Here is a 25487-nt window from a genome sequence, read left to right on the forward strand (position 1 = left end):
ATGATGCTCTCGGTGTATGCAAGTGTAGATCTCAGGAACATACTTCGTTTCCATCATCAACTTCTTGGGACTTGCAAACAATGAATGAAGGCCCTACTCGGCCGAACCAAACACCTACTTCCGAGTTGATGCCGTTGCCGGCCGGATAATACGCGACTGTTCCTTCCAAGCGAGAGGTCTGAATACCGTATGTCGTACTCCTTGTCATACGATAGGCACAAAGCAGTTAAAAGAATTGTTAATAGATGTCATTTATGCGTCAAGCGAGAGGGGGCGTCTTTGGTCCTCTGGGACGCCGAAAGTTTCCCCGCTCCAGGCCCGGCGTTCGGCAACAACAGCCCATGTAGGGTTGTACGGAAAGCAATCCGGAAGGCAAAAGCACGTATAGTAGAGGGTATAAGAGCGTTATGATCTGTTGATTTTACATGGTGAGTATGATCGGTCATGATAGTATTGATCAATATAAGGTTCTGATTAACAAAAGAAATGAGTTCCATTAGCTCAGATTTCGACGCAGAGTCCTGGTCAGGAAGGCCACTAAATGTAGGATGAAACATTGCTCCCTAGACATGACATTGAGTTGCTGATGGGGGAAACTACTAGGTCATATACGCTGGAATTACAGAGCTCATCAGCGATAATTCCAGCGGAAGAGTTGCAATTGCGATCCGGAACCTGACCGATCTGGTCGACTTTCTAGTGTGTACTTGGCATGCTCCGCGTCCAAATGTTTCAGACTATGCAACCGACACCATCATCACGGAGCTGAAAAGGTACAGGGAAAAGCATGCCGAAAAGATAGTTAGCGCTGCTCTGCATCAGTCTCTTGTCTATAGATGTCCGTCGCTATGCTCGCGACTATGGAGCGAACTCGACATTGTCCCGTTGGTTTTGGACCATAAGGACCGTGAAAGACAGCATAATGACCAGGGCGAGCTGACAACGTTTGCCGGGTGGCATAAGAAGGAGCTCGACGAGCGAGCAGATTCAATGGTGCGGAAGTGTATCCGGTTAGTATGCCTAGGTGGTAGTTGCTAATGCTGACTTGTGTAGTTCTTTTGGTATTGGCCATGTGCTGCACAATCACATAAATTTTGATGGTTCAGTGGATGTCGACAGAGGTTACCATGTACACCTTGCCAGTGCGGAAGACTATGAGAAGACGGTTGATCCTGTCACATGGTCTTTAGCTCAATGTTTCGCCCAGGATCTGAGGGAAAGGGAGGTGAAGGTCGCTTTCTTCAGTATGACCTGTCAAGGCAAGCCTGATGTTCCGACCAGACATGCCTTGTCAAGGTTTACCGAGAGCATTGGGGTTCATGTTAAATGGTATGACTCTTATAGCCTGGAGCCGGTTACTTGTGATCCTTACATCGTTCTTACAGGTTTGTGCCGAAGCCACGTCCAGGAATGATTCCGCTCATTCGAAAGATGCAGGACACCCTGGAAGGACTAGGCGATCCCCTGTCAGACATCACCATCAACGATGAGCTACTTGTCCTCGACTTTGCATACTCCAACGCCAGGAGATACTGGTTGTGCGAGAATGGGCCCCTCAGGCCTCGTGCGGAGGGAGGCGTCGACGTAGTGATTATTGACAGTGCGCCGCTCTTAACATTGGCTCTCCTGTCCAAGCAACAAGACCCCGAACGGCCAGTCATATTTGAGAGCAGTCTCCAGCCCCAGGGAGAGTCACTGAATAATCCCAATAGCCCGCAGTCCCGAGCATGGGACTTCATCCGAACCCGGCTGACCCACGTGGACTTGGTGGTGTCGCTACTCCCTAAGGAGCTTGCGCCGCGTATAATGCCAGAGGAGAATGTTGGGTATATGTCATTCTCTGTTGACCAGTACTGTCTCTACCCTTCCATGACTTGCAGCAGGCATGCTGATGCAGTATAGACTCGATGGTCAAAACAAGTCCCTAACTGACTGGGACATCGGCTACTACGGTCGTGAGTTCAGCTCTCTATGCAGAACGCTCCAGATGACCATTATACGCTATCCAGAGGGTAAGATCCCTAAACCCGGCCCTTTAGCCATACTAAACTCCCATGCGTTAGAGCAATACATTCTCCACCTATCCCAATTTCGACCCGGGGACGGAACACTCTGCCTTCTCCACGCATACCAAAAGTTCTGTGACATCTACACCAAAGAGCATCCAAGCCGCCAAGCCCCCAAGCTCCTAATCTGCCACCGCGGGCCATTCCGAACCCCCGAAAGCACCGTTTTCTACGACGCAGCAATGTCCCAAATCGACAGCAGCGAGACTCTATCTGCATCCGTCTGCATCGTCCCCATCGGAGCCGTCGATCAAATGTGGAACGCCCTCCTCACGAACGCAAGAGCACTCGTTCAGCTGTCCACTCTTCATGGGATCCCTGAGTTGCTTCTCGCAGCTATTCAGAGGGGGACGCCTGTTGTTGCTGTTCGGGAAGCCGAGCTGTTTCCTTTTGTGCATGAATCGGAGAATGCTATCTTGGTCGACAAGAGGGATGAGGAGGAAATTGCTCGGTGTATTTTGAGGATTTTTAGTGTTGATAGGGTGTCTCGGGGGAAGGCAGGAGCGGGGTTTAGGAGGCTGTCTGATGCGAATACTACGGTTGGGAATGCGGTTGGTTGGTTGTATTTGGCGTCGAAGCTGTCGAAGGGAGTGAAGTTCGAGCCGAGGGGGGGAGATATTTTTGGGTTGGCGAGGGAGGAGGCGGAGTGTAGTTAGTAATCTACATGAGGATCTAAGTGAGATCGATATATACTAACTAGTATGATGGCTGTTGAAGGTATGAATATCCCGCAGTGTAGTTAAGATTGATTATATATATTTAAACAGGGAGTTCACAGCCAGGACTATCATGATGTAATTAAATGATGTACTATTAACGGTTCAGACCCACCACTTTTGAGGTGTTGCTTATCATCGTCTCATTGTAATTTTGAGCATATCCATGTTGATCACTACTATTATAGATATCATACATACATATATAAGAAATTGACACTCACCTCCAGAGTATGAAAATACCAAAACAGTAAATTGCGCACTTCATTAAATTCATTACTGAGGACTTTTTTTTGATTGTAACTACTAAGCGGCCCATGTGATTGGCCAATGTGTCAGAGGTGGGCCTAGTGGATCCACTACAGCTTCGGATCCAGAAAGAAAAAATTGTATGCTTGCCCCATCACGAACCACACCGTGAGAGGTAAAAACCTTCAAAAGCAAAAAGTAAAGCCCAACGCGGGGCTCGAACCCGCAGCCTTGAGATTAAGAGTCTCACGCTCTACCGATTGAGCTAGCCGGGCAAAGGGAAAGAGGAAGTTGAACAGCCCAACGCGGGGCTCGAACCCGCAGCCTTGAGATTAAGAGTCTCACGCTCTACCGATTGAGCTAGCCGGGCTTGCTCGTTGGAAGATGCTGGGTGAAGAGGGTATAACAGGGGGATGGGAAGGTTGAGTGGTTCGTGCGATGTCAGAGGAAATGTTCACATGATAGCGAAAGGGCCAAGGGGGTTCCGAAAGGTGTGGGAATATGTGGGTAACTGGTTTTTAGTGAGAATGTTAGTAGGCGTATGTGAATTGCGTGTCTTTGTCTCCGAGCACTGATGGCTGATTAACATGAACGGGTGTCAGCTAGCAGGGTGTTTGCCTAGTACTGGCGAAGGCTTTGTGTCTGGTGTGGTATATATGGTGGTGCAATGGATCTTGTGATAGTCCAGGCTTTCATTGAACCTGGGAACTTCGTTGCAAGATGATTTGGTTGTACTGGGATGCTGTTTGAACAGGGGTCGAGATACACCGCGCCACTTGCTGTGTACGAATCGTGTCACCAGTGTTGCACCACGGTCTCGGCGGGATAGTGCCACTGTCGAGTGTGTAGCAGCATTCCTTTGACGAACTCTCATGCTCCCGGTCAAATGCACAAGGATGAATGAGCAAATGTACACAGTATATGATTGCATTCAGTACTCTGTAGAGCGGTACTTTGTAGCTGGAGGTGACTATGTTGTCATATCTCCACCGCCAAACCGGGCATTGGGGGTGGACCACAGGGGTCCGGCAGTGGAAGAACTTCAGCGTAACATCATGCTTGAGTAAATATCCAGATATCATGCACTCAACACTTTGCAGAGAGTTTTGAGGTGAGATGAAAGAAGCAGGAGAAATCTTCATCATGCCACCTCTCTCCTGAACAATTCCCAGGTACTTAATTGTATAGCAGGTATCGTTCAATCAGCGACAAGGGATTAGGGGCGTGTCTGTCTGAATGGGACTAGCGTGTTTAGCTATCACGTGCAGCACGGGCCCTAACCCATATATCACGTGAGATGTCCCGCACTAGTCCCGATCCAGCAGAGGCGGTGACATCAGGTTGTGGTTTTGCAGACTGAAAGAGGAAATGGCCGGAGGAAGAACATTCCCTCCTACTATTCATTATGACTGGAGTAGCATCTGCCCACATTGCAGAGTGCAGCAAGGTCACCCGGTCGATCGACATTCGAACAGCATCTAGCCCATTCACCTGCAGACCAGGGAATTTTTCACCCCCCCGGTGGTGGGCAATTAGTTTACTTTTGTTACAAAGGAATTAAATAAGAAAGGTATTTGTATAGCGGGGCAGTGACGGCCGGAGTCAGTGACGTACTGGTTGCCCACACCCGCTTTTTCTCACCGGCACCTGCGCTGCTCTTCTCCCCCACCCTTTCAAACACCAAGTTATCTCTTTGCCTCTCCTCTTCTCTCCATTACTCCATTCTTTCCTTCTCCAGCTTTTGTTTTCTAAATACCTTCTTGTTCAGCTGTTGCTCATCCCCGAACAATTGCTGAACACCCTCCCCCCCCACATAATCCCCATCGCACGATGGCTCCCACCCAAGCTCCCGTGCAACCGCCCAAGAGACGCCGTATCGGTGTCTTGACCTCTGGTGGCGATGCTCCCGGTATGAACGGTGTCGTCCGGGCTGTCGTCCGGATGGCCATCCACTCCGACTGTGAAGCCTTCGCCGTCTACGAAGGTTACGAGGGTCTTGTCAATGGCGGCGACATGATCCGTCAGCTTCACTGGGAGGATGTCCGCGGCTGGTTGTCCCGCGGTGGTACCTTGATCGGTTCCGCCCGCTGCATGACCTTCCGTGAGCGCCCCGGTCGTCTGCGCGCTGCCAAAAACATGGTCCTGCGTGGCATTGACGCCCTCGTCGTCTGTGGTGGTGATGGCAGTTTGACTGGTGCCGACCTGTTCCGTTCCGAGTGGCCCGGTCTGTTGAAGGAATTGGTCGAGACGGGCGAATTGACCGAAGAGCAGGTCAAGCCATACCAGATTCTGAACATCGTCGGGTTGGTGGGTTCGATCGATAACGACATGTCCGGCACCGACGCTACCATTGGTTGCTACTCCTCCCTCACTCGCATTTGTGACGCCGTCGACGATGTCTTCGATACTGCCTTTTCCCACCAGCGTGGATTCGTCATTGAGGTCATGGGTCGTCACTGCGGTTGGCTGGCCTTGATGTCCGCTATCAGTACCGGTGCCGACTGGCTGTTCGTGCCTGAAATGCCGCCCAAGGACGGATGGGAGGATGACATGTGTGCTATCATCACCAAGGTGGGTTAGATCGGAGACTCGTGAAGAGCTCTCAAGAGGCATCGCTAACTCCCTGCAGAACAGAAAGGAGCGTGGAAAGCGCAGGACGATCGTTATCGTCGCCGAAGGTGCCCAGGATCGCCATCTCAACAAGATTTCGAGCTCGAAGATTAAGGATATTCTGACGGAGCGGTTGAACCTGGATACCCGTGTGACTGTGTTGGGTCACACTCAGAGAGGTGGTGCTGCCTGTGCCTACGACCGCTGGCTGTCCACGTTGCAGGGTGTTGAGGCTGTCCGCGCGGTGCTGGACATGCAGCCCGGGGCCCCGTCCCCGGTCATCACCATCCGCGAGAACAAGATCCTGCGCATGCCGTTGATGGACGCCGTGCAGCACACCAAGACGGTCACCAAGCACATCCAGAACAAGGAGTTCGCCGAAGCTATGGCCCTCCGCGATTCGGAATTCAAGGAGTACCACTATTCATACATTAACACCTCCACGCCCGACCACCCGAAGCTGCTCCTCCCAGAGAACAAGGTATGTCAAAACATTGGAAATCGTTGGGTACTGAGCTAACAGCTCGCAGAGAATGCGCATCGGTATTATCCACGTTGGCGCCCCCGCCGGTGGTATGAACCAGGCTACTCGCGCGGCCGTTGCCTACTGCCTGACTCGCGGCCACACCCCCCTGGCTATTCACAACGGTTTCCCCGGTCTCTGCCGGCACTATGACGACACTCCGATCTGCTCTGTGCGCGAGGTGGCGTGGCAGGAATCGGACAGCTGGGTCAACGAGGGTGGTTCGGATATCGGTACCAACCGTGGTCTGCCCGGCGATGACCTCGCGACGACAGCCAAGAGCTTCAAGAAATTTGGCTTTGATGCGCTGTTCGTGGTGGGTGGATTCGAGGCGTTCACTGCCGTCAGCCAGCTTCGCCAGGCGCGCGAGAAGTACCCCGAGTTCAAGATCCCCATGACCGTGCTGCCGGCAACTATTTCCAACAACGTGCCGGGCACAGAATACTCGCTGGGTAGCGACACCTGCCTTAACACACTCATCGACTTTTGCGACGCCATCCGCCAGTCGGCCTCGTCTTCTCGTCGCCGTGTGTTCGTCATCGAGACGCAGGGTGGCAAGTCGGGTTACATCGCCACGACGGCTGGTCTGTCCGTGGGCGCGGTGGCCGTGTACATTCCCGAGGAGGGCATCGACATTAAGATGCTGGCCCGCGACATTGACTTCCTGCGCGACAACTTTGCGCGCGACAAGGGAGCGAACCGCGCGGGTAAGATCATCCTGCGCAACGAGTGCGCGTCCAGCACGTACACGACGCAAGTGGTCGCCGACATGATCAAGGAGGAGGCCAAGGGACGCTTTGAGAGCCGTGCGGCGGTGCCGGGACACTTCCAGCAGGGTGGCAAGCCGTCGCCGATGGACCGTATCCGGGCGCTGCGGATGGCCACCAAGTGTATGCTGCACCTGGAGAGCTATGCGGGCAAGTCTGCGGATGAGATTGCGGCCGATGAGCTGTCTGCATCGGTCATTGGCATCAAGGGCTCGCAGGTGTTGTTCTCGCCGATGGGCGGAGCGAACGGACTGGAAGCGACCGAGACGGACTGGGCGCGCCGCCGGCCCAAGACGGAGTTCTGGCTGGAGTTGCAGGACACTGTGAACATTTTGTCTGGCCGGGCGAGTGTGAACAATGCGACGTGGAGTTGCTACGAGAATGTTTAGCGCAGTAAGCAGCAAGCAGCGATAAACGCCTAGACGATAGAGTCAGGCTATGATGATGAAAGGTTATGAGCATACCGAATTAAGTACAGTACAATAACATGATGGCAGTACACACACAGTAAAGGTAGTAGTCTATTTAAACACATACCCCTTCGCCTTCCAAATAAAATAATCCCTCCCCTTAGCCAACCACACCATAAAACTCACCAACACCCACCCAAACGCCTGCCCTGTACCGCCAGAAGTTCCCACAGGAACCACCATCATCACATCGTTACCTTCATCATACGTCTTCCTCCCCCCACCACATCTCCACCATCCCCTCCCCTTACCCCCCTTCCCAACACCATGAATATTACCAATATCATCCACCAAATTCCCCACCACCACTCCAGCCATCTCATCCGCCTTAAAGGACAACTTTTGCGTATGAGTGGTAATATCTCCCGCCGCATACACCCCCTCGACGCCGGACACTTTCAATTCCGAATCGACCCTCACCCAACCACGCTCATCGAGCACTTCCCGGGGTATATAAGAACTATTCGGCAGGACTCCGATAGTTGGGATGTAGATATCCGTCTTGAGAGTGTCCCCGTTGTTAAGTTTGAGTTCATAACCCCCTTCTTCTTCTTCTTTAGAAGAGACAGAAATGACCTTCCGATCTGTGAGGACTCGCACGCCTTTATTAGTGAGGAGGGATGTGGCTGTTTCGCTGGCAGAGGGTTTCAGGGTAGGGAGAATGCGTGGGGTGGAGGAGATGAGGGTTATTTCTTTTTTGTCTTCTCCTTCGGAGGAAGAAGAAGAAGAAGAGGGGGTGATGAGATCACCTAGTTCACCCGCGATTTCTACCCCAATAGGGCCAGCACCAATGACTGTGATTCTTTTTGCGGTGGAGATGGCGGTCTGGGCAGATTTGATCGCCTCCGTGATGGTGGTGCTGGATGTGGGGGATAGTTTGAAGGGATATATCTCGCCATTTTTACCATCCTCACCGGGGAATAATGGTTCCGTAGAAGAAGCAGAGGGTGTACTCCCCGACGCGATAACCAAATAATCGTATTTGATTTCTCTCATTGTTGTCTTTTTAGTACTCTCAGTGTCAGTAGTGACTTCCTCAACATTTAGTAACTTTTTGTCAAAATCGAGCGATGTCGCCCGTCCTAGGATGAATTCGAAGACATCCGGAGAGTATTTTGCAAACCCATCGGCGATCGGGATGAGGTATTGTGACTCTGTGAACGCAGGTGGTTTGGTGAGGATGCGTGGGGCCGCGATGGCCCAGTAGAAGGATGGGTGAGGGTTGATGAGGAGGATTTTGATTTTTGTGCCCTTGCCCTTGTTGGTAGTAGTATTGTTGGTTGTGGTGAAGTGCGAGAGGAGGGAGTGGGCGGTGGTGAGGCCGGCGATGGAGGCGCCGATGATGGGGATTGTTATTGTGTCAGGTTGGGAGGTCATTGTGGTGGTATACCAGTTCTTAGGTAGTTGGTGTGGTGGGATGTAAATAAATAGGATTAAAGTAGATTAAAGTAGTACGTAGTGGCTACTGGCTAGTGGATTCTTATACTTTGAGAGTTTGTCAGACATTCCCGCTGCTTGATAAGCGCCGTGCCGATCTGCACCACTCAATTAAGTATCGGTATGGTGCCGATGGAGTAAGATTAACTACCTATATTCCTACTCTCACATAAATTTAGGTGAGTGATTAATAATTACCCTAGCTATATCCCTTGCAGCTCGTCCAGGAGCTGCACTGTCTCGGCGGGACTTGCGATCCACGCTGTCGTCGATGCCAGCCGGGCCTGTTATTATTAGCATCCACCTTGTCTTTCATTATAAGGTATTGGGGCTACCTTGAAATCATTCGCTCCCGCCGACAAGAACTGATCGCCAACATGCAGTGTCCTCGCCGGCTCAATCCCCCCAAAGTAGCGCTGACACGCGCGCACACCCCATGACTTGTCACCAATATCCACAAACACATCATTGCCGCCTAAATAGGCGTCAGCATAACCATCACCTACATCAAAAGTAGAGGGGGGAAAGTATACCGTTAAAAGCACAAAAGGGCAATCTAGCCCCCACCTCCGACCGCTCGACGGTATTCTGCACCACCAACACCGTCTCCTCCAACTGCTCGCGACTAATCCGCCCTCTCTCCGTGGGATATACCCCGACCGCGCGATCCTTGCGCAACACCGCGACCGGCAGATTCAAATTACTCGCGCACGCGCGCAACGATGACTCGGCGATATCCAATAGCTGCGTGATATCCCCCTCCTGCCACGTCTTCATCTCCTCCAATAACCATTCCTCACGGGGGACATAACTCAACTTCGAGGGGGAGGCATGGTCATACCGGAAGAGAAAGTTGCTCTCGCCGCCCATGACGACCAGTCCGGCGCGCTGAGCGTCCGTCATTTCGGTTGACTCGTACATCGCATCGAGCAGTCCCTTGAGTCGCTCGTAGTACTTTGCGGCGTCGGTGTAGCCCGCCGCGGTGACGATGCCGACCTTCTGTCCTTGCAGGAGGAGGCGCATAATGCGCAGGATCACGGGGTTGTCGTCTGTGAGACAGGCGCCGTCGTCGTAGAGAGTGACATCTCCGTCGAAGGTGACGAGGTCGACGCCGGTGGTGCGGGCCAGACCGAGGAGTTGGGCTGAGTTGAGAATGAGACGGATGTCGTTGAAAGAAGGGGCCACGAAGCGTCGGCGGCTGATGAAGCGTTGGGCGTCTTGGTGGCGGAAGGCATCGACCAGGTATAAGGGGGTGAAGAAGGTGCCTACGGTGGGGACTAGGAGTTTGAGTTTGGATTTCCCTGGGGCGTCGTCTTCTTGGTGGGTTACTGTTGTGATTGTCAGTTGTGATTGTGTCCATGTATAAAGAAAGAAGGGGAAGGCTACTGTGGTCGCGGATGAGCATCTCCACGTCGCGGAAGATCTCCGCATAGCGCTGGTGCGTGTCGGCCGCTACGGCGATCAGGTTCTCACTGTGTTCCTTGTAGACGGCGGTGGGCTGCGAGTGCAGCACGAAGGGGACGGCCAGAAGGCCCTACATTGTTCAGTATTGAGGTATTTGAATTAATGGTGGCAAGAGTCGTACTTTGATCCATTCAATCTAGGAACATGTGAGCTATCCACGTCTCATTGCTACTAGGAATGGGGGCATACCAATTGGTCTCGACGGTGAGACTGAGCGAGTTAGCATGAACTGGCAGCAGAGATGACTGCCTACCTTGAGAGCATCTGGGAGAGTAATTAGATGAGTCGATGGAATCTGAAAGGACAATTCAACTTACATTCAACACGATAGCGGGTAGTCATCGTGAGGGGAAGCTTAAAGCTGGAAGCTGTCCTTTTGTATCGGCGGTGAGGGAGATCAATGGCACAACCACGAACGAGAGGGGGATCGACAAGATATTTAAAACCTGTCAATGAATGAATGAGAATGGAACAGAGTAAATAAGAAAGGAAAATAACCATGCAAGGAGGGAGCAGAAGAAGCTGAACAGTTGAGATAGGGATGACACAGTGCTTGTCATCTGACCGGGCCAGCGGGGCTGCCAGCCAATCATAGATAACATCGGAGCTCTCCGACACGCCAGTTGGCGGGCTGAGATGCACATTGGGGATGCACAAGCGGTCAGCTATTGCTTCCATTACAGGGGATCCATGTGGCCAATGTGCTTCGTCAATTGCATTTAGTTTCATATAGATCAAGCTCCTAGCTAAGTGACATATCAAGCAACAGTTACACCCGCTCGCGATGCTCCGCTCCTCCGAATCCATCCTCCACCTGCTGCTGTTTATCCGCCACCACCTGGTCCTGCTGGTCGGCATCACGGTTGCCATGCCGTCCGATTTGATACCATGGCAATGCGAACAATCGGTCCATACTCTCCAAGCTTCGTCCCGCTGTCTCGGGCACACTGAACCACACCCACAGTCCACCCAGCACCGTCACAGCTGAGAAGAACCAGAATGTGCCCTTGGGGGTGATGCCACCTTCCCCAGTACCCAGCAACATGTTTGGCACCGCTCGGGAATTACCATACTGATTGACAAAATGCAGTGTCATGGCAGCAGAGGTAGCCAATGCGCGGATGCGTAGCGGGAACAGCTCCGCTGTCAACAGGTACTGCATGGAGTTCCAGCCCAATGCCCAGCCTACACCGGAGATGTAGATCATAGCAATGGCTCCGCGACTACTGCCCCTCTTTGACTCGGGCAGGACAAAGTCATCGACGATGCCCATTTCCGGCACAGAAGTGAGGAAGCTAGCGACGTAGATCATGGAGATAGCCTGCAGCGTGATACCTAGGAGTAGGGCACGTTTGCGACCAATAACATCCACCAGGAACAGAGCGCAGATCACCGCAGCAGTCAGCTTGACGATACCGAACACTGCTGTCACTAGCAGGGACTCGTTGGAACCCGTGATGCCAAGGAGACTGAACAGATCTGGTGCGTACAGCGTGATGGATCCCGCTCCGGACCATTGGGAGAGTAGCTGCGCCATGGCGGCGAGGTACAGTCGGTACAAGTTGCTCGGAACCATGATGGCCTCCTTGACAATACCTAACCACCCAGCGCCCATGGTAGCCTCCATCTCCGCTTGATGGGCATTCTGGATACCTGTGAACTCCTCCACAACGTATTCATGGTCCGGAGGGAGGTTGCGGAGACGGGCAAGGTTGTTCAACGCTTCTTCGGGCTTGCCTTTCTTGACGAGGAAGCGAGGCGATTCATATTGCACGAAGGATAGGAGGAAGATGAGGCCGGCGAACATAATGTGAAGACTAGTTGGAACTTCCTACGTAGGGTTAGTAGTCTGCCATGGATAAGGTGAATGATGTCTTACCCATCGCTTGTGGGTGTGGTCGCCCATATGCAATTGGCAGCCATAGTTGGTGAAGTAGGCGAGCACAATACCCAGGTAGACAAAGCCAGTGAAAACACAAGTGCAGAGACCGCGGACGGAAGCAGGTGCCTATTGCTGGTCAATTCAGTTCGACGGGGAATAAGATGTGTCACTCACGATCTCAGCCAGGTAGACTGGTCCAACGACTACAGTCTGGCCCACCCCCAGTCCGGCCACGAAGCGACCGGCGTAGACAGCACCCAAGCTACCGTTGGCACCAACACCCATGAAGATGGCTATTCCCAGAATCCAAAGGACACACAGCTGGCGAGTTGCCCACAGCCGTCCAATACGGTCGCACACAAGGAATGCACTAGAACAGAGTCAGCAGACGGACTTGACGGATCATAGTGGTGAAGGGCGTACAAGAGTGCCCCTCCCACAGAACCAATCTGCACCATGGCAGACACATTCGCCTTGATGTTGGTCTGTTCCACCTCACTGTACGAGTCCAAATGGATCGTGCGCTGAAAGTCCTTGGAGTTAAAGGCACCCGAGATCAACCCCTCGTCGACACCACGGGCAGCGCCCATGAGGCCAAAGGAGAGCACGGCAAACCATAGTCTCCAGTTGAAGACCTCCTTGGGGTCAGCGAGATTGCGCAAACGAAAAATGTTAACTGGCTTCTTGGAACCCGCCATGATTGTACACAGTCAACGGGAGAAAGGTTGGACGAGCCACAACGGGTTTTTGAACCAGCTGGCCTCTGCAAGGGAGGAGGGACATTTATAACAGTCACCCCCATCAGAACTACGTCGGTTACCGACAGCCAGTCGGAACGGCACCTCTTCATGGTGAGGTAGGACAAACCAGCCGGGGAGGGAATTCACTACGACGAATGTGATCATGCGGGGAAGAATCGGGCAGAGAGCAGCCAATGGATCGCGCAGGGAACGAGATCCACCAGGGAGACATCCCACGTTGGAATCCGACTTGTCGCGACGAGCTTATCACCGCTTGACATGCTGGACAGCTTGGCGAGCTGGAAAGCAACAAAGATCCGACAACGCGCTGGGTTTGTTGTGGGACGGAGCGCCTTGGCTGCGGGGGACAATCCGGGGATCGAGCCTCTTCGTGCCACCCCCCAGACCCGGTCCTGAGAGTCCAGGTGGGACAGACCGACAATCTGGGGACGAGGCTCGGTCAACTTCCGTTCAGGACTAACGGAAGCAGGCCGTCGAGATGCGAGTGAAAGGCTTCGGGGTAGTCTTGGCAGGCGGGAGACCGGAGATGGAATCAGCGCTGGCAGGCACGGGATATGGCTTCCTAGGGAAAGGAAATGAATGTTCGATGGGAGCCACGCGGCGTGAGATTTTGGGGTCATGCGGGGGGTTCAGCCAAGGGGGTCCCTCGCGCAGGGTCTAATCAACACTAATAGGGCACTAAGAAAGCAGGTGGTTGGCTCATCCTGCTGGTCGGTCAAAGCCGATGGGTGGGGGATACATGACGTTGCTGGGCACGATCGATCAGCTGTCTCTCAATCCGGGGTGCAGCGCCAATTGCCTCGGTCGCAAGGAGTTTTTGGTAAAAGATCGTCGGGTTCCAGAGCTGTGATTTAGTAATGAGATATCTCTTACTCTCCTACTGGTACTGGGGTTCCAGCCTAACCTAACCCTACCCCACCTGCAGGTGAGACCCGTGGGATCAGCATCATAATCTTTTCTCCGTCCACATTCTATCATCAGAAGAGTGATAACATGGGGATTTGACAGGTAATTGATGATTATTCTGCAGATAGTGAAATGTTCCAGACCTATTTGATTGATCTGAGTTTGCGATTGCAGCATCGAGACCAGAATTGAGTCTGGCTGACTACCGGTGGCGAGTGTGATCATGGCTACATCATCATCCATCTTGCTTGTTTGATTCAGGAACCAAACCAGTTACCGAGCAGGGTTCATGCCTATAAAATTCATCCCAGTAGACCATAACTATGTATACCCGTCGATAGAAAATAGTATAGGTAGAATGTCCTGCCTCATCCAAGATTCCATCCTCGGCCAATTTATCCGCCTCGTCTCGCGCGGCCGGTACTTCCGGTTCGAGGAGCAAAAAGACCCCTCGCTATGGCAGCAGTACGTCAACCTCAACAAATCGGGCCGTATGGCTTACTCTGGTCGTCCCGACGCCGATGAGGAACCGCCTGAGCGCTTCAGCGCGGCCGACACCGAGTCCATGACGAGGGTGCCCTCCACGGCATGGTCGCATAATGGCCGCCGGTATCAAGGCATCACTGGGGCCGTCATCGACCCAGAAAAGGGACGCGACGTGACCATCGTCGACTGGTGGAGTGATCGTGACCCGGAGGTAGGAATATACTGTTCTATGTTGAGCGAAAGCTAACTCATCAGAACCCCCAACACTGGCCGCTATGGAAGAAAGTCGTGGTGACCTTCGAGATCTGCCTCCTCACCTTCAGCGTTTATATCGGCAGCGCCATCTACAGCGCCGGTATCGAATCAGTTATGTCCGAGTTCCAAATCAGCCAAGTCGCGGCTACATTGGGACTGACCCTGTTCGTGGCTGGCTACGGACTGGGCCCGCTGTTATGGTCACCCATGAGCGAGGTGCCCCAGATCGGGCGCAACTCCGTCTACATCGCGACACTAATAGTATTCGTTGCCCTGCAAGTCCCAGTCGCATTGGCCGGAAACCTCGGCACACTACTAGCCTTTCGCTTCCTGACTGGCTTCTTTGGATCGCCTGCTCTTGCAACAGTACCCCTCGCCTTCCCCTCAATTCACTATCCTGCACTAACAGCATCCAGGGCGGCGCCACCCTCTCCGACATGTTCGCCCCTCGTAAACGCGCCTACGGAATCGGCATCTGGGGTATCAGCGCCATCTGCGGCCCCGTGCTCGGCCCCCTAGTCGGCGGATTCGCCGCCCAAGCCAAAGGCTGGCGCTGGACGATCTGGGAGCTAATGTGGCTATCAGGATTCACACTAGTCATACTAATAATCTTCCTTCCAGAGACCTCCTCCAGCAACATCCTGTACCGGCGCGCCCGCCGTCTCCGCAAGCTGACCAACCGACACAACCTACGCAGCGAACCCGAACTCGCCAGCGAACATCTCACAGCGCGCGAACTCGCCATGATGACGCTCGTCCGGCCCTTCACGCTCAACTTCACCGAACCAATGGTCTTCCTCCTGAACCTATACATCGCCCTAATCTACGGTCTCCTCTACGTATGGTTCGAATCCTTCAACATCGTCTTCGCAGGCATCTACGGCTTCAACCTCGGCCAGCAAGGTCTAGCATACATCGGCATCCTAACCGGCGCCCTGATAACAATCCCTCCATATTACTGGTGGATGCACAAATACCTCGAACCAAAATTCGATCCTGAAACAGGAAATGTTCCCCCGGAGGCGCGTCTCCCGCCCGCTATTGTAGGCGGGTTCTTCATTCCTATCTGTCTATTCTGGTTTGGGTGGAGTGCCCGGCCCTCTATTCATTGGATCATGCCGATTGTAGGCAGTGGATTCTTCTCCGTCGGTGCGTTCCTGCTTTTCAATCCGGTGCTGAATTATCTCTCCGATGCGTACCCGGAGTATGCGGCGAGTGTGCTCGCTGGGAATGATTTGTTTCGGAGTGCGTTTGGTGCCGGGTTTCCGCTGTTCGCGACGGCGATGTATAAGAACCTGGGGGTGGGGTGGGCGAGTTCGACGTTGGCGTTTTTGGGCTGTGCGTTTATTCCCATCCCGGTTGTGTTGATGAAGGTGAGTTTTCTTTTCCATTCCATGGGGAGGGAGGTGTGGGGATCGGACTAACTGATGTGGTATGTAGTACGGGGAGACGTTGAGGAAGAGGTATAGTCGGCATGCGCGGAAGGATATATAGGTTGGTTGATTTTTTATATTGTGGCCTAGTGCCGGGGTAGAGGAATAAATGAGATTACTGGTTGTTTGATCTACGTGGCACTGTTAGAATATAGTGGAAAGTATGTCTGTATTATCAAATGATATAGTAATCTTGTTCATCTGACTATATGAATAATCCAACTAGCGAGTCAGCTTGCATGATTCTTGATACTTCTGAGGCCTATTCGACAGTTTATTATGAATAAGTTCTTCTCCAAAAGAAACATTGTGGTAAGCAGTTCAGCAGTCCCGCACACTCCTTCTCCTACTCTAAGCCTGATATATCACCGCCAACGGGAGCTTGTCACCCAAACGTAAGAAACAGCTTCGATAGACAGTTTGAGATGAATGCAATTGTCATCTTCCTGAGGCGAATTTCTGTTACATTCATTCATCGATTGTGTACAGTGGCCTGCAGAGTCTGCAAAAACACAATGCTTCTCCGATCGATCTTCGATCCTGTCGCTTGCTCTGCGATGCGCTGTATACGGGCTTCAGCGGTATTGATTTGCTCCCTCATTATCATTTTGTGTATTGGGAACAACGAAGCACCGATCGAGTCTGCATCTACCAAAGTGCATTGCATTGAACGCGAATATCTGTATCATCTGTTTGTTGTTCATAGAGTAATCATAGCAGACATAGAATCTTATACACCAGCAAGCTAGAGCTGCAGCCGATGCTAGCAAGAAGCTAGATGCCCCGTAAGTCATCATCGTGGACGATATTCGTGACCGATGCAACAGGCAGGCAGAGAAACGCAGCCGCCAATTCTGCTAACCGATTTTTGGCCTTTCTTTGGATGGGGAATAGCACGCGGGGAGCATTATCGGGGGATTTCTTATTGGGGGCGAAACGAACATAGCTGCTGTGACGGGCAGGGGCTATTTTGGAGAGGGTTTGAAGCCAAACTCTTGTATCCTGCTCCTCTTAGGCATTGAACATGTGGAGTTCCTCAACGAAAGCCGCCAGAGACGAAAGATTCAGACGAGTGAGTGATGCCACTGGAAGAGTCTATCTGCAGTTCCATTTTTGCCTATTCCGAGAGGAAGGCAAAAGAAGTATAAGGAACTTCTGATACTAACTGTGAGAATGTTGCCCACAGTGGCGGTAGCTAGTGAACCACCACTTCTTTCAGCGGAAGCATGCAGAATGAGCCAGTAATTATCCCTTCATCGTCGGCGGTGGTAACGATGTCGGTCTTGCGGGTCTTCTTTGAGCTTCCGTTTTATGATTGTTGTTGGCAACTGTGGAAATGTAACGGCTGATGAATATGTCTATTACTTTATGCTCAGACCTAGAGTTAATCCTGTTATGAGTGGATATTTTTGATCTCGTTCCTCCCCTTGAATTTCCTGTCGGGAAGTAACAACGGCCATAACACTGATATTGTTAAGCTGAACTGGGTGGTGGGAGTAAATAGGTGAACGGATATTGAGACGCATGTTGTATATATGTTAATTGAGCTTCGCATCAATGTTGGTAATGCTAATTCCAATTAAGAAAATGCTAGCGGAGTAGAGTAACAGTTCTCAAAGCTATAGAAATAGATTTGCAGGCGGATCATCGCATAGGCGAAGAATACCGCGCAGGTTTTGAAAGGCCCGGTTTGACGCGAACATTCTCAACTACCCGGGTGAATGACTATGAAGCTTGGAGCATTCTCTTTGTTGAATAGCGCTGTTATCTCCGACTTCATACCGAGACTTTGTGTATCTGGGCGTACTAGAAGTACAAATCGGCCAAATCTCGCATTAGTGGTTGGTATCGAATTTTCAGGTGATATTGATATTTTCGGAACCGATAAGACATTGGTGCCATCGTAGTATCAGGGCTCCCCGATCCCTACACCTTGTGATAGGGTACTAGACCCGGATGCCTTATGTTTAGCAAGGGAGAGGGGCATTGCGAAGCCGCTATACCTGCAACTCGCTGCCGCGATCCTCCATCCACTGTCAGGAAATAGAACACGACATCCTATTGCCTTCCATGATCGAGGCGTGCAGAATAATATGCAGTGCAGTGCCAGCTGAGTCGTGACTTTGTGAATATGTCTGTACAACATGAAAGTACTGGATATATGATCAATCGAAAGTGGTCGTAGGTTCAATGGTGTTCTTGTCCAATAGGAACGATCCTTCGTATGTACTTTCTGATTGCACTGTATGAGTAAATCGCTGCTGGATGATCATGATTTAGATTATCATCGTTTCCCTCGTCGAGTTCGTTCTATGAGCCGTTACCCTGCGATTGTCGTCTATTCTTATACTCCTCGCCGCGGCTTTTTGCAGACGTCCAACCGTTCCAAACTGGGGGCACAATATCGAAGTCTCACTGTAGAGAATGTAGATTATCTGGAATGCCCACTGTTATCCTTGTAGTTCAACCTTCTAAATAGCTGCCCTAGAACAGGTTTGAAAACCAAGTAAAGCGAGGTTTCACGGGAACAGCGCGGAGAGGAGGGTGGCGTCGGGCTGTAGCAGTACCGCCACGGAATCAGGGTGAGGCTATTCATGAACCGTATATAATCTGTACTCTCTCTCTTTCTGACCCCATCTCGTCAGTATTAATTTCGACTGGACTTCAGAGATATGACACAGAACAAGGTGATCATTTCCTCCATACTTTATTTAGGTAACTTGGAGTGGATTTGCTAGTAGATCTTGTGAGAGCGTGTGAATAGAAGGAGAAGGGATATGCAAAAGGGCTGGAGGTCGAGGGCTTTTATACCTGCCCCGGCGGGTCTAGGCAGCGACAACGCGATTCAATGTTGCTTATGCACTGTGCAGGTGATCTTGCTGGATGAAGGGAGCTACTTTGTCTTAGTCGTTAATGCATTCACACCAGGGCACGCTTGAGCTGGTGATGAGGCGATCTTCATACATCCTTTCATGATAGATTGATGTTCGGGGATATGATACGAGTAGCATATTCACAAATCTAGTATTGACATAGTGGATCTTACTCTCCAGTATTCTACATATTAGCTTCATATCACTGGAATGGCAGGTGAAGAATTATTTATTCAATTGTTTGTAGCTACATCATAAAAGTCGAGGTTGAAGTGATATTCTGTATATTGGGGAATGGGGTTTCTTCACGAAAGCCACGCAAAGTATCTAGGAGTTTGTGGCAATTGCTCAAGATTGAGCACGGCCCTTTGAACACGTAGATTACGAGCTATGTTTATAGACAGATCATATTATATGTGATTGATAGTAGAAGGAATCAGCCTCACAATAGGTAGTGTTCATGTGTCGAGTAAACTGAGCTCATTGATAGTTAAAGCCTGGTCAGAGAAAGGGCAGCAGCCACTTAAGGACGCTGGGACTTGCTATCCGTACACCGACCAAGAAACATTCGACTTTCGTCATTATACAACCGTACCAACTCATGACGGCTTGCTTGTTCAGTCTCGCTTCCCTGCGGCAACTCCATGCCCTCGTCTTGATTCCGATATAGAAACAGCAACGGCAGCGTATCATTTTTCCAAACGGGAACACGGGCGCGGCGAGTCTTCCAGAGCGTACCGACACCAAGATGGCCCCCAAAGTCCAGACAAGGACTGGTAAGGCCAGATAGGCCCAGTACACGACAATATAGACTTCACTGACTTTTGCACTCCCCGTCGTCATGGCGGCCGATGCGGGATCAGCAACGTAAGCCGCATCCCGGAAGGTTTTTGACATGGCAGCAGCCACATTATCCATCGCGCAGGACAGCCGTTCGGAAAGAATCTCGCTGCACCCACTAATATTTGCCACGGCCAGCGCCTGGAGCGTGTCGGAAGCAGCATACCAGCTAGAATCCAGCGGGTCGAAAAATATTCCCGTCGCGGACCTCGTCGCCTGACCCGAGAAGATGGCGGTTAGGAAGTAAAATATCGATTTTCTGGCATCACCACTATGAAAGATTGCGGGTTTTGGTGCACACCAAGATCAGGGCCCCATGATTCCGGGGTGAAATTAAAACCTGCAGACTGATGCACATTGTACGTTGTAGTCATATTATGCTGAATCCAGATCGCCTGCGTCTTATCACTGTAGTGGTTATGGAAGATTTTAGGACGAAAGCTGCGCACGATGGGCTCCAGGGAACACTCGGTGGCTTCCCACTGCGTGCTATTCGACCAGCGTTTATCGTCGAGCAGCTCCAGATTGGCCCGAGGGGCTATGTATTGAATTGCAATTTATGTAGCATTGGTATAAACCACCGCATCGTAACCCAAGATTGAGTTCATTGAGAAAGTAGTGAACGAGAAGTCACCTGGCGTATACGAGGCCGAGAGCCCGCCTTTTGGTAGCGTGACATTGCAGTTGCTCTTTTCCGCGTATACTGATTCATTGGAAAAGGTAGAACAGTTGGTTATTAGTGCACTAGTGATGTTGCTGCAAAGAGACCGCATCTCGAGCGAAGCGATCGCATCCCAGGTACAGTTGGTTAAGGAGCAGGAGTATTGCGGAATGGCCCACGGCCGGGTTGGATCCGTGTTGAAGAGCGAATTGTAGACATTTCCCTTCAGAACAGGGTCGACGTATGCAACTGATGTTCCTGTATATTGTCGTTAGTACTCCCTGCCACATTGTCCAAGTAGATGGGGATGTTACTTCATATACATACCCTTATCATACGCTAATTGCCCTATGGTGTCGTATACGGTAGCATTACCGATCAGTGCAGTCCCTGATGGGTCTACAACTAGCTTGTCATAGGTATGTATTAGGAGTTGCGAAAGGGGATCAAAACCCAAGGCGAGAACCATGGCCAAAGCACCAACCCCTGCGAAACGCTGGACACGCAAGGCCCATATCAATGTTAGACTCCCCAAAGCACCCCGGCTGGCTGAGTCAAAAGACTGCAGATGTGACAAAGGTTGCTCCTGCTGAGCAAACCAATCCCACTTGAGCTGTCCTATCAACTCCCCGACAGAAAACATAAGACTGGCTCTAGAAGTGTACTGAGAAAAGAGATGACCGAATTTAGGGAGATGTGCCACCATTTCGGTTGAGGTTGATGATCGTAAACCTTCAGTATGATGATTATCGCAGCTAGGAGAGCCGCTGAAACAATGATGCCTGTAAGTTCCCAGTAAAACCAGCTAGATGTATAGCGCCTGACTGAGACTGTTTCAGGGCCATTCGGCTTCTCGTCTTTGTAGTTGGAAGGCTCTCCTAACGTCGGGGAGTGCGAGGTCGTATCGGAGTTTGACTCACCATTCTCATCTGGCGTGTTCGAAGGCGATACAGCATGTAACCCCACATCTTCGTGCCCTTCAAGATCTTGCCTCGTCTCGGCATCAGTAATACTCGATAATATATCGGGGTCATCGCACTCATTATGTAGTGGCTCGTATGCGGGATATTGTCGCTGGTCAGCGTCGCTGAGTGGCATTCTGAAGCGTCAGTACAGAAAGTTATTGATGGGTGTAACACCTCAGTAGCAGGGTGGAGGTAAGCAAGAGATTTAAGGAGAGACCAGCAAGGCTGAGAGAGCCTTATCAGTGCACTGCGAGGCTATAGATCCTTGTCTGTGACTACCCAAGTTGGAGAGCCGTATCATCCACTCAACGAATCAGAGAAGTTCCATCGGATGCCGGTCAGGGGCCTTTTCCAACCAAAAGCAAGTATATTTTGCTGTGGTAGAGGCTGGAGCGCACAGCCAAAAGGATTTATGCAGTAGTTATAACCGCGAAGTTTCATTGGATAAACTCAGTCCTTCCAAATTGCAAGCAGATATCTAGGTACCCAGTAAGCATGTCGGGCTCACTCCTTGGGTTCCAATCCTTTGGCATGTAACTGATGTTGTTAGACCAATGACCAGAGGACTTAGAAAGGTAGCCGTAGGAGGGAATAAAAACTATGAAATATTATCATTTGTAATCATTATTACCGAGTGATCAGTAACTAGCATTCAGAGGATTGAGACTCCGGTAGACCTGGGAAACGGCCAATCAGAAGTGGCTGTCAGGAACAATGCAAGTTTTTCCCACTGATAATCAGCATTTATTCCTTTTATGCGATACATCATGAGTGGTTGAACTTTCGCTATCTACCGGTGCAGAGCGGACATTAAGAGTGTGTTTCCGGCTTGCTCTCAGCTACTCAGGAGTCCGCTATCAAGCAGTACAGAAAATCAGGATAGCCTGATCCTCCGAGACATTCTGACACTTAGGTTCTTCTATTGCTCCTGCTGCTCCGCTTCTGCTGCCACAGTAGCTGCATTCTCCCTTACATGGCGCTTAACACTGCCCTCCACACCCAGCCACAGAAGGTCCGGTCGGCTATAGTGTCCACAGACATCCACAAAGGCTTTGGAGTGGTAAATGTGATCCAAGTCGAGATCAGCGTAAATAAGGCCCTCTTCTGTGCTGGGAATGGGCTGCGATAATTGGCGGCCGTCAGGCCCGAAGATGGCGGAGCAGCCTCCGCCAGGGGTGCTCATCAGAGCACCACCATGTGTTGCCATTCGGTCTATACCCGACTGGCCTATCACTGTCGTGGTATGAAGGACAAAAGACTGGCTTTCGATAGCATATGTCCTCGCAATGGAACTGGTGCCTGAGAGGAGACTTGTTAGCATCTGTGTACCTCGTCCAGTTGGCATCCATACCCTCGCTGGACATTGAAAACAAGGAACCGTCTTCGTTGTGAGGGAAAAGAGGCGGCCATGCGGCGACATGAATCTGTTCCCTCTGGGCATAAGTGTGATATTTCAGTAGAGGCTGGATGTGCTCCCAGCAGGAAAGAGCACCGACGCGACCGGCTGATGTGTCGACTACACTCTGCAGACAGTCTCCAAACGAGTCACCGAAAATGGTCCGCTCCATGTGAGTGGGCTTGATTTTCTTGCGGGTGGTGAGGATCTTCCCATCACTTCCAATAATAGCCTGCGAGATATACAGGGAGTTATGCAGGTTCTCGGAAAAGCCCAAAACGACGATTATTTCATTCTCTGCTGCGCATTTCTGGATGCTGGCCATCTGCGGGGAATTGATCTTCAGGGAGTTTTGTATATAAGTAGATGACAGGCGCATGTCAACAGGTCGTGTCCTTTGCAGACCGATAATCATTTGTCAGTCTCTATATTCGTTCCACACGGTGCAGTTCATGTACCCACCAAATCCAGGCAGGATATCCCGGGATCCAACACTCGGGGAAAGCAACCAACTGAGCGCCATTCGCAGCTGCTTCCACAATAAGATCACACGTCTTTTTCACGGTCGCATCCAAGTCTAGCCAGACAGGCTCTGCCTGGGTAACTGCGACGCGTACTTGAGAAGACATAGCGGGGTTGTGGGAACTCGGAATGTTCAAACTGATGAGGATGTCCGGGATTTGCATGCAGGGAGCTCTCGGGATTTATATGCCATCTACACTCGCATCTCGGCCGATTGTACGGACTACCCCTCATGCCAAGCCGACTTATCGTATGATAAGTTCCTCCCGCTCGCGATGAGCTTGATAAACTACCATTTTCAGCCGAATTTGATGCTGTTGTGACACCCGTGTACAGACATGCTCACGATCAAGACTACTTGGCAACCAATGCACAACATCACAGTGTGATCCGCGTGCATCTTATTGATGGTTTAAATTGTTGCTGGACCACTTTCCGTGATCTTTTGTACTAATTGTAGTAGAAATTTATCCCTTGCCTTGTGCTGGAACACAACTAAAAGTACTAGAAGCACTGAACGGCCGATAACGGATGTTCGGCAAGTCTGTCGACAAAATATATATTGAGCTGATAGCGTTGACCTCGCTGGGTGGGCCTGGACATGATGATCAATTGCCTAATACCAGCAGAGCCTGACAGTAGAAGTAAAATGTCAAACATGGAAACTGTACGATCCTCTCCAGGATAACAGCAAATATAGTGAGGGTTCCGCAGTGGCTGACTTCAGCCATCTGCCGGATCTGGTCAGCCGGGCCGTGGCTGACGTTAGCCACAATCATCTCCCACGCAGCTATTTAACGCGACCAAGCCAACTGGACTGACGGCTTGAGAAACCATCGCAACCAGCTTATTTAAGAGCAAAGCAACCCTCTCATCAGTTGTATTACACTCTTTGACACAAACCCAACAAATAACTAAGAACATGGTTGCCATTTCAGAGGTTCGCGGGCAGCTACCCAATATCAAGAACCTGGGTTCAGGTCTGGTTGCTGTGTTCGGTATGTGCATGACTTTGCTATCTTAGACGCCAACTAACAATAAGTAGTGGGCGGAACTAGCGGAATCGGTCTATCGACAGCGAGGGAATTTACCCGTTACGCGACAGCTCCTCACATCTACTTGATTGGACGCAACGAAGCTCAGGCATTGGAGATCATCTCAGAACTACGTGCCGTTAACCAATCCGCAACAGTTGACTTCATCAAGAGTGATATATCTCTACTCAAGAACGTCGACACAACATGTCGCGAGATCGCTCAAAAAGAGTCAAAAGTAAACCTTCTCTTCCTGAGCGCGGGTATTTTGACCACTCAGGGAAGGACTGGTGAGTACTTCCCCTTCACCCATCCCTTCACTCCAACTCAACATGAAATAGAAACACCCGAAGGCCTGGACCGCAAGCTCAGCCTCCACTACTACGCCAGAATGCGCTTCGCCGACAACCTCCTCCCACTATTAAACCAGGCCGCCTCATCAGACCGCCTAGCCCGCGTAGTCTCTGTCTTCAGCCCAGGAAACGAGGGCAAACTCATCGAAGATGACCTCGACCTTCGGAGCAACTACGGTCTCTCCAATGCAGCCGCTCATGGCTGCACCATGACATCTCTCTACATGGCGCAACTTGCGGCGGCACATCCGAACATTAGTTGGGTTCACAGCCGTCCTGGCGCCGTGAACACGAACGTCACGCGAGAATTCAACCCGCTTGTCAGGGGACTCACTAATGCTCTTTTTGTGTTGACACCTCTTTTATCGTCGATCGGGCTCATTTCTGTCAAGGAGTCCGGAGAGAGGCATGCGTATGCGGCTACGAGTCCGTTGTTCGCGCCACGAGTGAAGGGGGTGGATACAGTGGGTACTGATGGCGCGAGGGGAAGTGGTGCGTATCGGGTGGATTACGATAGTTCTATTGTCAAGGCGAAGTCTGAGTTGGTAAAGGGGTATCTGAGTAGTGGAGTGGGTAAGAAGGTGTGGGAGCATACGAGGGATATGTATGCGAAAGCTACTGGGAATTAGTGGCTGCGTATGTGTAGTTACTATATGAGATGATGTAATAATACTTAGTGAGTTATAATGAAGGATTTGTTTTCGATTTATGAGGAGAAAGCATGATGGCCATATCACCGGACAAAGCTGAAGGACTAGCATTACAACCATTCGATATTTATTATCAAGGAGGACATCATTGTCTCTGGACCAAGCTCT

General features: G+C 51.1%; 11 protein-coding genes and 2 non-coding genes across 13 annotated transcripts; 4 read left to right on the top strand and 9 right to left on the bottom strand.

The window, feature by feature from the left end:
- Nucleotides 1–486: 486 nt before the first annotated feature.
- On the top strand, nucleotides 487–2731 carry BO85DRAFT_504361 (putative heat shock trehalose synthase; the record flags this gene model as incomplete). Its single annotated transcript, XM_025664298.1, has 7 exons — nucleotides 487–543; nucleotides 604–773; nucleotides 837–1010; nucleotides 1054–1329; nucleotides 1386–1850; nucleotides 1903–2012; nucleotides 2064–2731. The coding sequence occupies 7 exons, from the start codon at nucleotides 487–489 to the stop codon at nucleotides 2720–2722; spliced, it is 1911 nt and encodes a 636-aa protein (XP_025511482.1). The 3' UTR covers nucleotides 2723–2731.
- A 502-nt stretch (nucleotides 2732–3233) lies between these two features.
- Nucleotides 3234–3306, bottom strand: BO85DRAFT_t253. Its single transcript has one exon. It is a non-coding gene; the product is annotated as a tRNA-Lys (tRNA).
- Nucleotides 3307–3324: 18 nt separating this feature from the next.
- Nucleotides 3325–4214, bottom strand: BO85DRAFT_154408 (uncharacterized protein). The gene has a single exon (XM_025654173.1). It carries the CDS (start codon nucleotides 4174–4176, stop codon nucleotides 3724–3726), a length of 453 nt encoding a protein of 150 aa, XP_025511483.1. The 5' UTR covers nucleotides 4177–4214; the 3' UTR covers nucleotides 3325–3723.
- BO85DRAFT_t252 lies at nucleotides 3329–3401 on the bottom strand. Its single transcript has one exon. It is a non-coding gene; the product is annotated as a tRNA-Lys (tRNA).
- A 226-nt stretch (nucleotides 4215–4440) lies between the features above and the next one.
- On the top strand, nucleotides 4441–7489 carry BO85DRAFT_453074 (ATP-dependent 6-phosphofructokinase). The gene is made up of 3 exons (XM_025660981.1): nucleotides 4441–5602; nucleotides 5661–6122; nucleotides 6172–7489. The coding sequence occupies exons 1-3, from the start codon at nucleotides 4862–4864 to the stop codon at nucleotides 7318–7320; spliced, it is 2352 nt and encodes a 783-aa protein (XP_025511484.1). The 5' UTR covers nucleotides 4441–4861; the 3' UTR covers nucleotides 7321–7489.
- A 178-nt stretch (nucleotides 7490–7667) lies between these two features.
- BO85DRAFT_453075 (uncharacterized protein) lies at nucleotides 7668–8829 on the bottom strand (the record flags this gene model as incomplete). The annotated part of the gene is made up of 1 exon (XM_025660982.1): nucleotides 7668–8829. A coding segment is annotated over exon 1 (770 nt), but the record flags the coding sequence as incomplete, so codon positions are not given.
- A 138-nt stretch (nucleotides 8830–8967) lies between these two features.
- Nucleotides 8968–10660, bottom strand: isn1 (IMP 5'-nucleotidase ISN1). Its single transcript, XM_025662516.1, has 7 exons — nucleotides 10620–10660; nucleotides 10475–10566; nucleotides 10424–10438; nucleotides 10225–10372; nucleotides 9372–10166; nucleotides 9174–9313; nucleotides 8968–9122 (listed from the first exon to the last, which is right to left on the bottom strand). Exons 1-7 carry the CDS (start codon nucleotides 10642–10644, stop codon nucleotides 9042–9044), a joined length of 1296 nt encoding a protein of 431 aa, XP_025511486.1. The 5' UTR covers nucleotides 10645–10660; the 3' UTR covers nucleotides 8968–9041.
- A 336-nt stretch (nucleotides 10661–10996) lies between these two features.
- Nucleotides 10997–12920, bottom strand: BO85DRAFT_523556 (putative MFS quinate transporter). The gene is made up of 4 exons (XM_025665359.1): nucleotides 12608–12920; nucleotides 12359–12554; nucleotides 12182–12310; nucleotides 10997–12133 (listed from the first exon to the last, which is right to left on the bottom strand). Exons 1-4 carry the CDS (start codon nucleotides 12880–12882, stop codon nucleotides 11072–11074), a joined length of 1662 nt encoding a protein of 553 aa, XP_025511487.1. The 5' UTR covers nucleotides 12883–12920; the 3' UTR covers nucleotides 10997–11071.
- Nucleotides 12921–13060: 140 nt separating this feature from the next.
- Nucleotides 13061–13611, bottom strand: BO85DRAFT_471871 (uncharacterized protein). Its single transcript, XM_025662517.1, has one exon. The coding sequence runs from the start codon at nucleotides 13563–13565 to the stop codon at nucleotides 13086–13088; it is 480 nt and encodes a 159-aa protein (XP_025511488.1). The 5' UTR covers nucleotides 13566–13611; the 3' UTR covers nucleotides 13061–13085.
- Nucleotides 13612–14209: 598 nt separating this feature from the next.
- Nucleotides 14210–16086, top strand: BO85DRAFT_492081 (MFS transporter; the record flags this gene model as incomplete). Its single annotated transcript, XM_025663757.1, has 4 exons — nucleotides 14210–14548; nucleotides 14593–14958; nucleotides 15009–15965; nucleotides 16033–16086. 4 exons carry the CDS (start codon nucleotides 14210–14212, stop codon nucleotides 16084–16086), a joined length of 1716 nt encoding a protein of 571 aa, XP_025511489.1.
- A 713-nt stretch (nucleotides 16087–16799) lies between these two features.
- Nucleotides 16800–21497, bottom strand: BO85DRAFT_492082 (DUF3176 domain-containing protein; the record flags this gene model as incomplete). Its single annotated transcript, XM_025663758.1, has 6 exons — nucleotides 16800–17027; nucleotides 19637–20009; nucleotides 20087–20276; nucleotides 20373–20657; nucleotides 20727–21012; nucleotides 21081–21497. The coding sequence occupies 6 exons, from the start codon at nucleotides 21495–21497 to the stop codon at nucleotides 16800–16802; spliced, it is 1779 nt and encodes a 592-aa protein (XP_025511490.1).
- Nucleotides 21498–22283: 786 nt separating this feature from the next.
- On the bottom strand, nucleotides 22284–23389 carry BO85DRAFT_523559 (carbon-nitrogen hydrolase family protein; the record flags this gene model as incomplete). Its single annotated transcript, XM_025665360.1, has 3 exons — nucleotides 22284–22663; nucleotides 22716–23155; nucleotides 23223–23389. The coding sequence occupies 3 exons, from the start codon at nucleotides 23387–23389 to the stop codon at nucleotides 22284–22286; spliced, it is 987 nt and encodes a 328-aa protein (XP_025511491.1).
- Nucleotides 23390–23772: 383 nt separating this feature from the next.
- Nucleotides 23773–25377, top strand: BO85DRAFT_405707 (short-chain dehydrogenases/reductase). The gene is made up of 3 exons (XM_025657308.1): nucleotides 23773–24280; nucleotides 24328–24606; nucleotides 24658–25377. Exons 1-3 carry the CDS (start codon nucleotides 24205–24207, stop codon nucleotides 25296–25298), a joined length of 996 nt encoding a protein of 331 aa, XP_025511492.1. The 5' UTR covers nucleotides 23773–24204; the 3' UTR covers nucleotides 25299–25377.
- The last annotated feature ends 110 nt before the right edge of the window (nucleotides 25378–25487 follow it).

Source organism: Aspergillus piperis (assembly GCF_003184755.1).
Source record: "Aspergillus piperis CBS 112811 unplaced genomic scaffold BO85scaffold_23, whole genome shotgun sequence".
Lineage (NCBI taxonomy): Eukaryota > Fungi > Ascomycota > Eurotiomycetes > Eurotiales > Aspergillaceae > Aspergillus > Aspergillus piperis.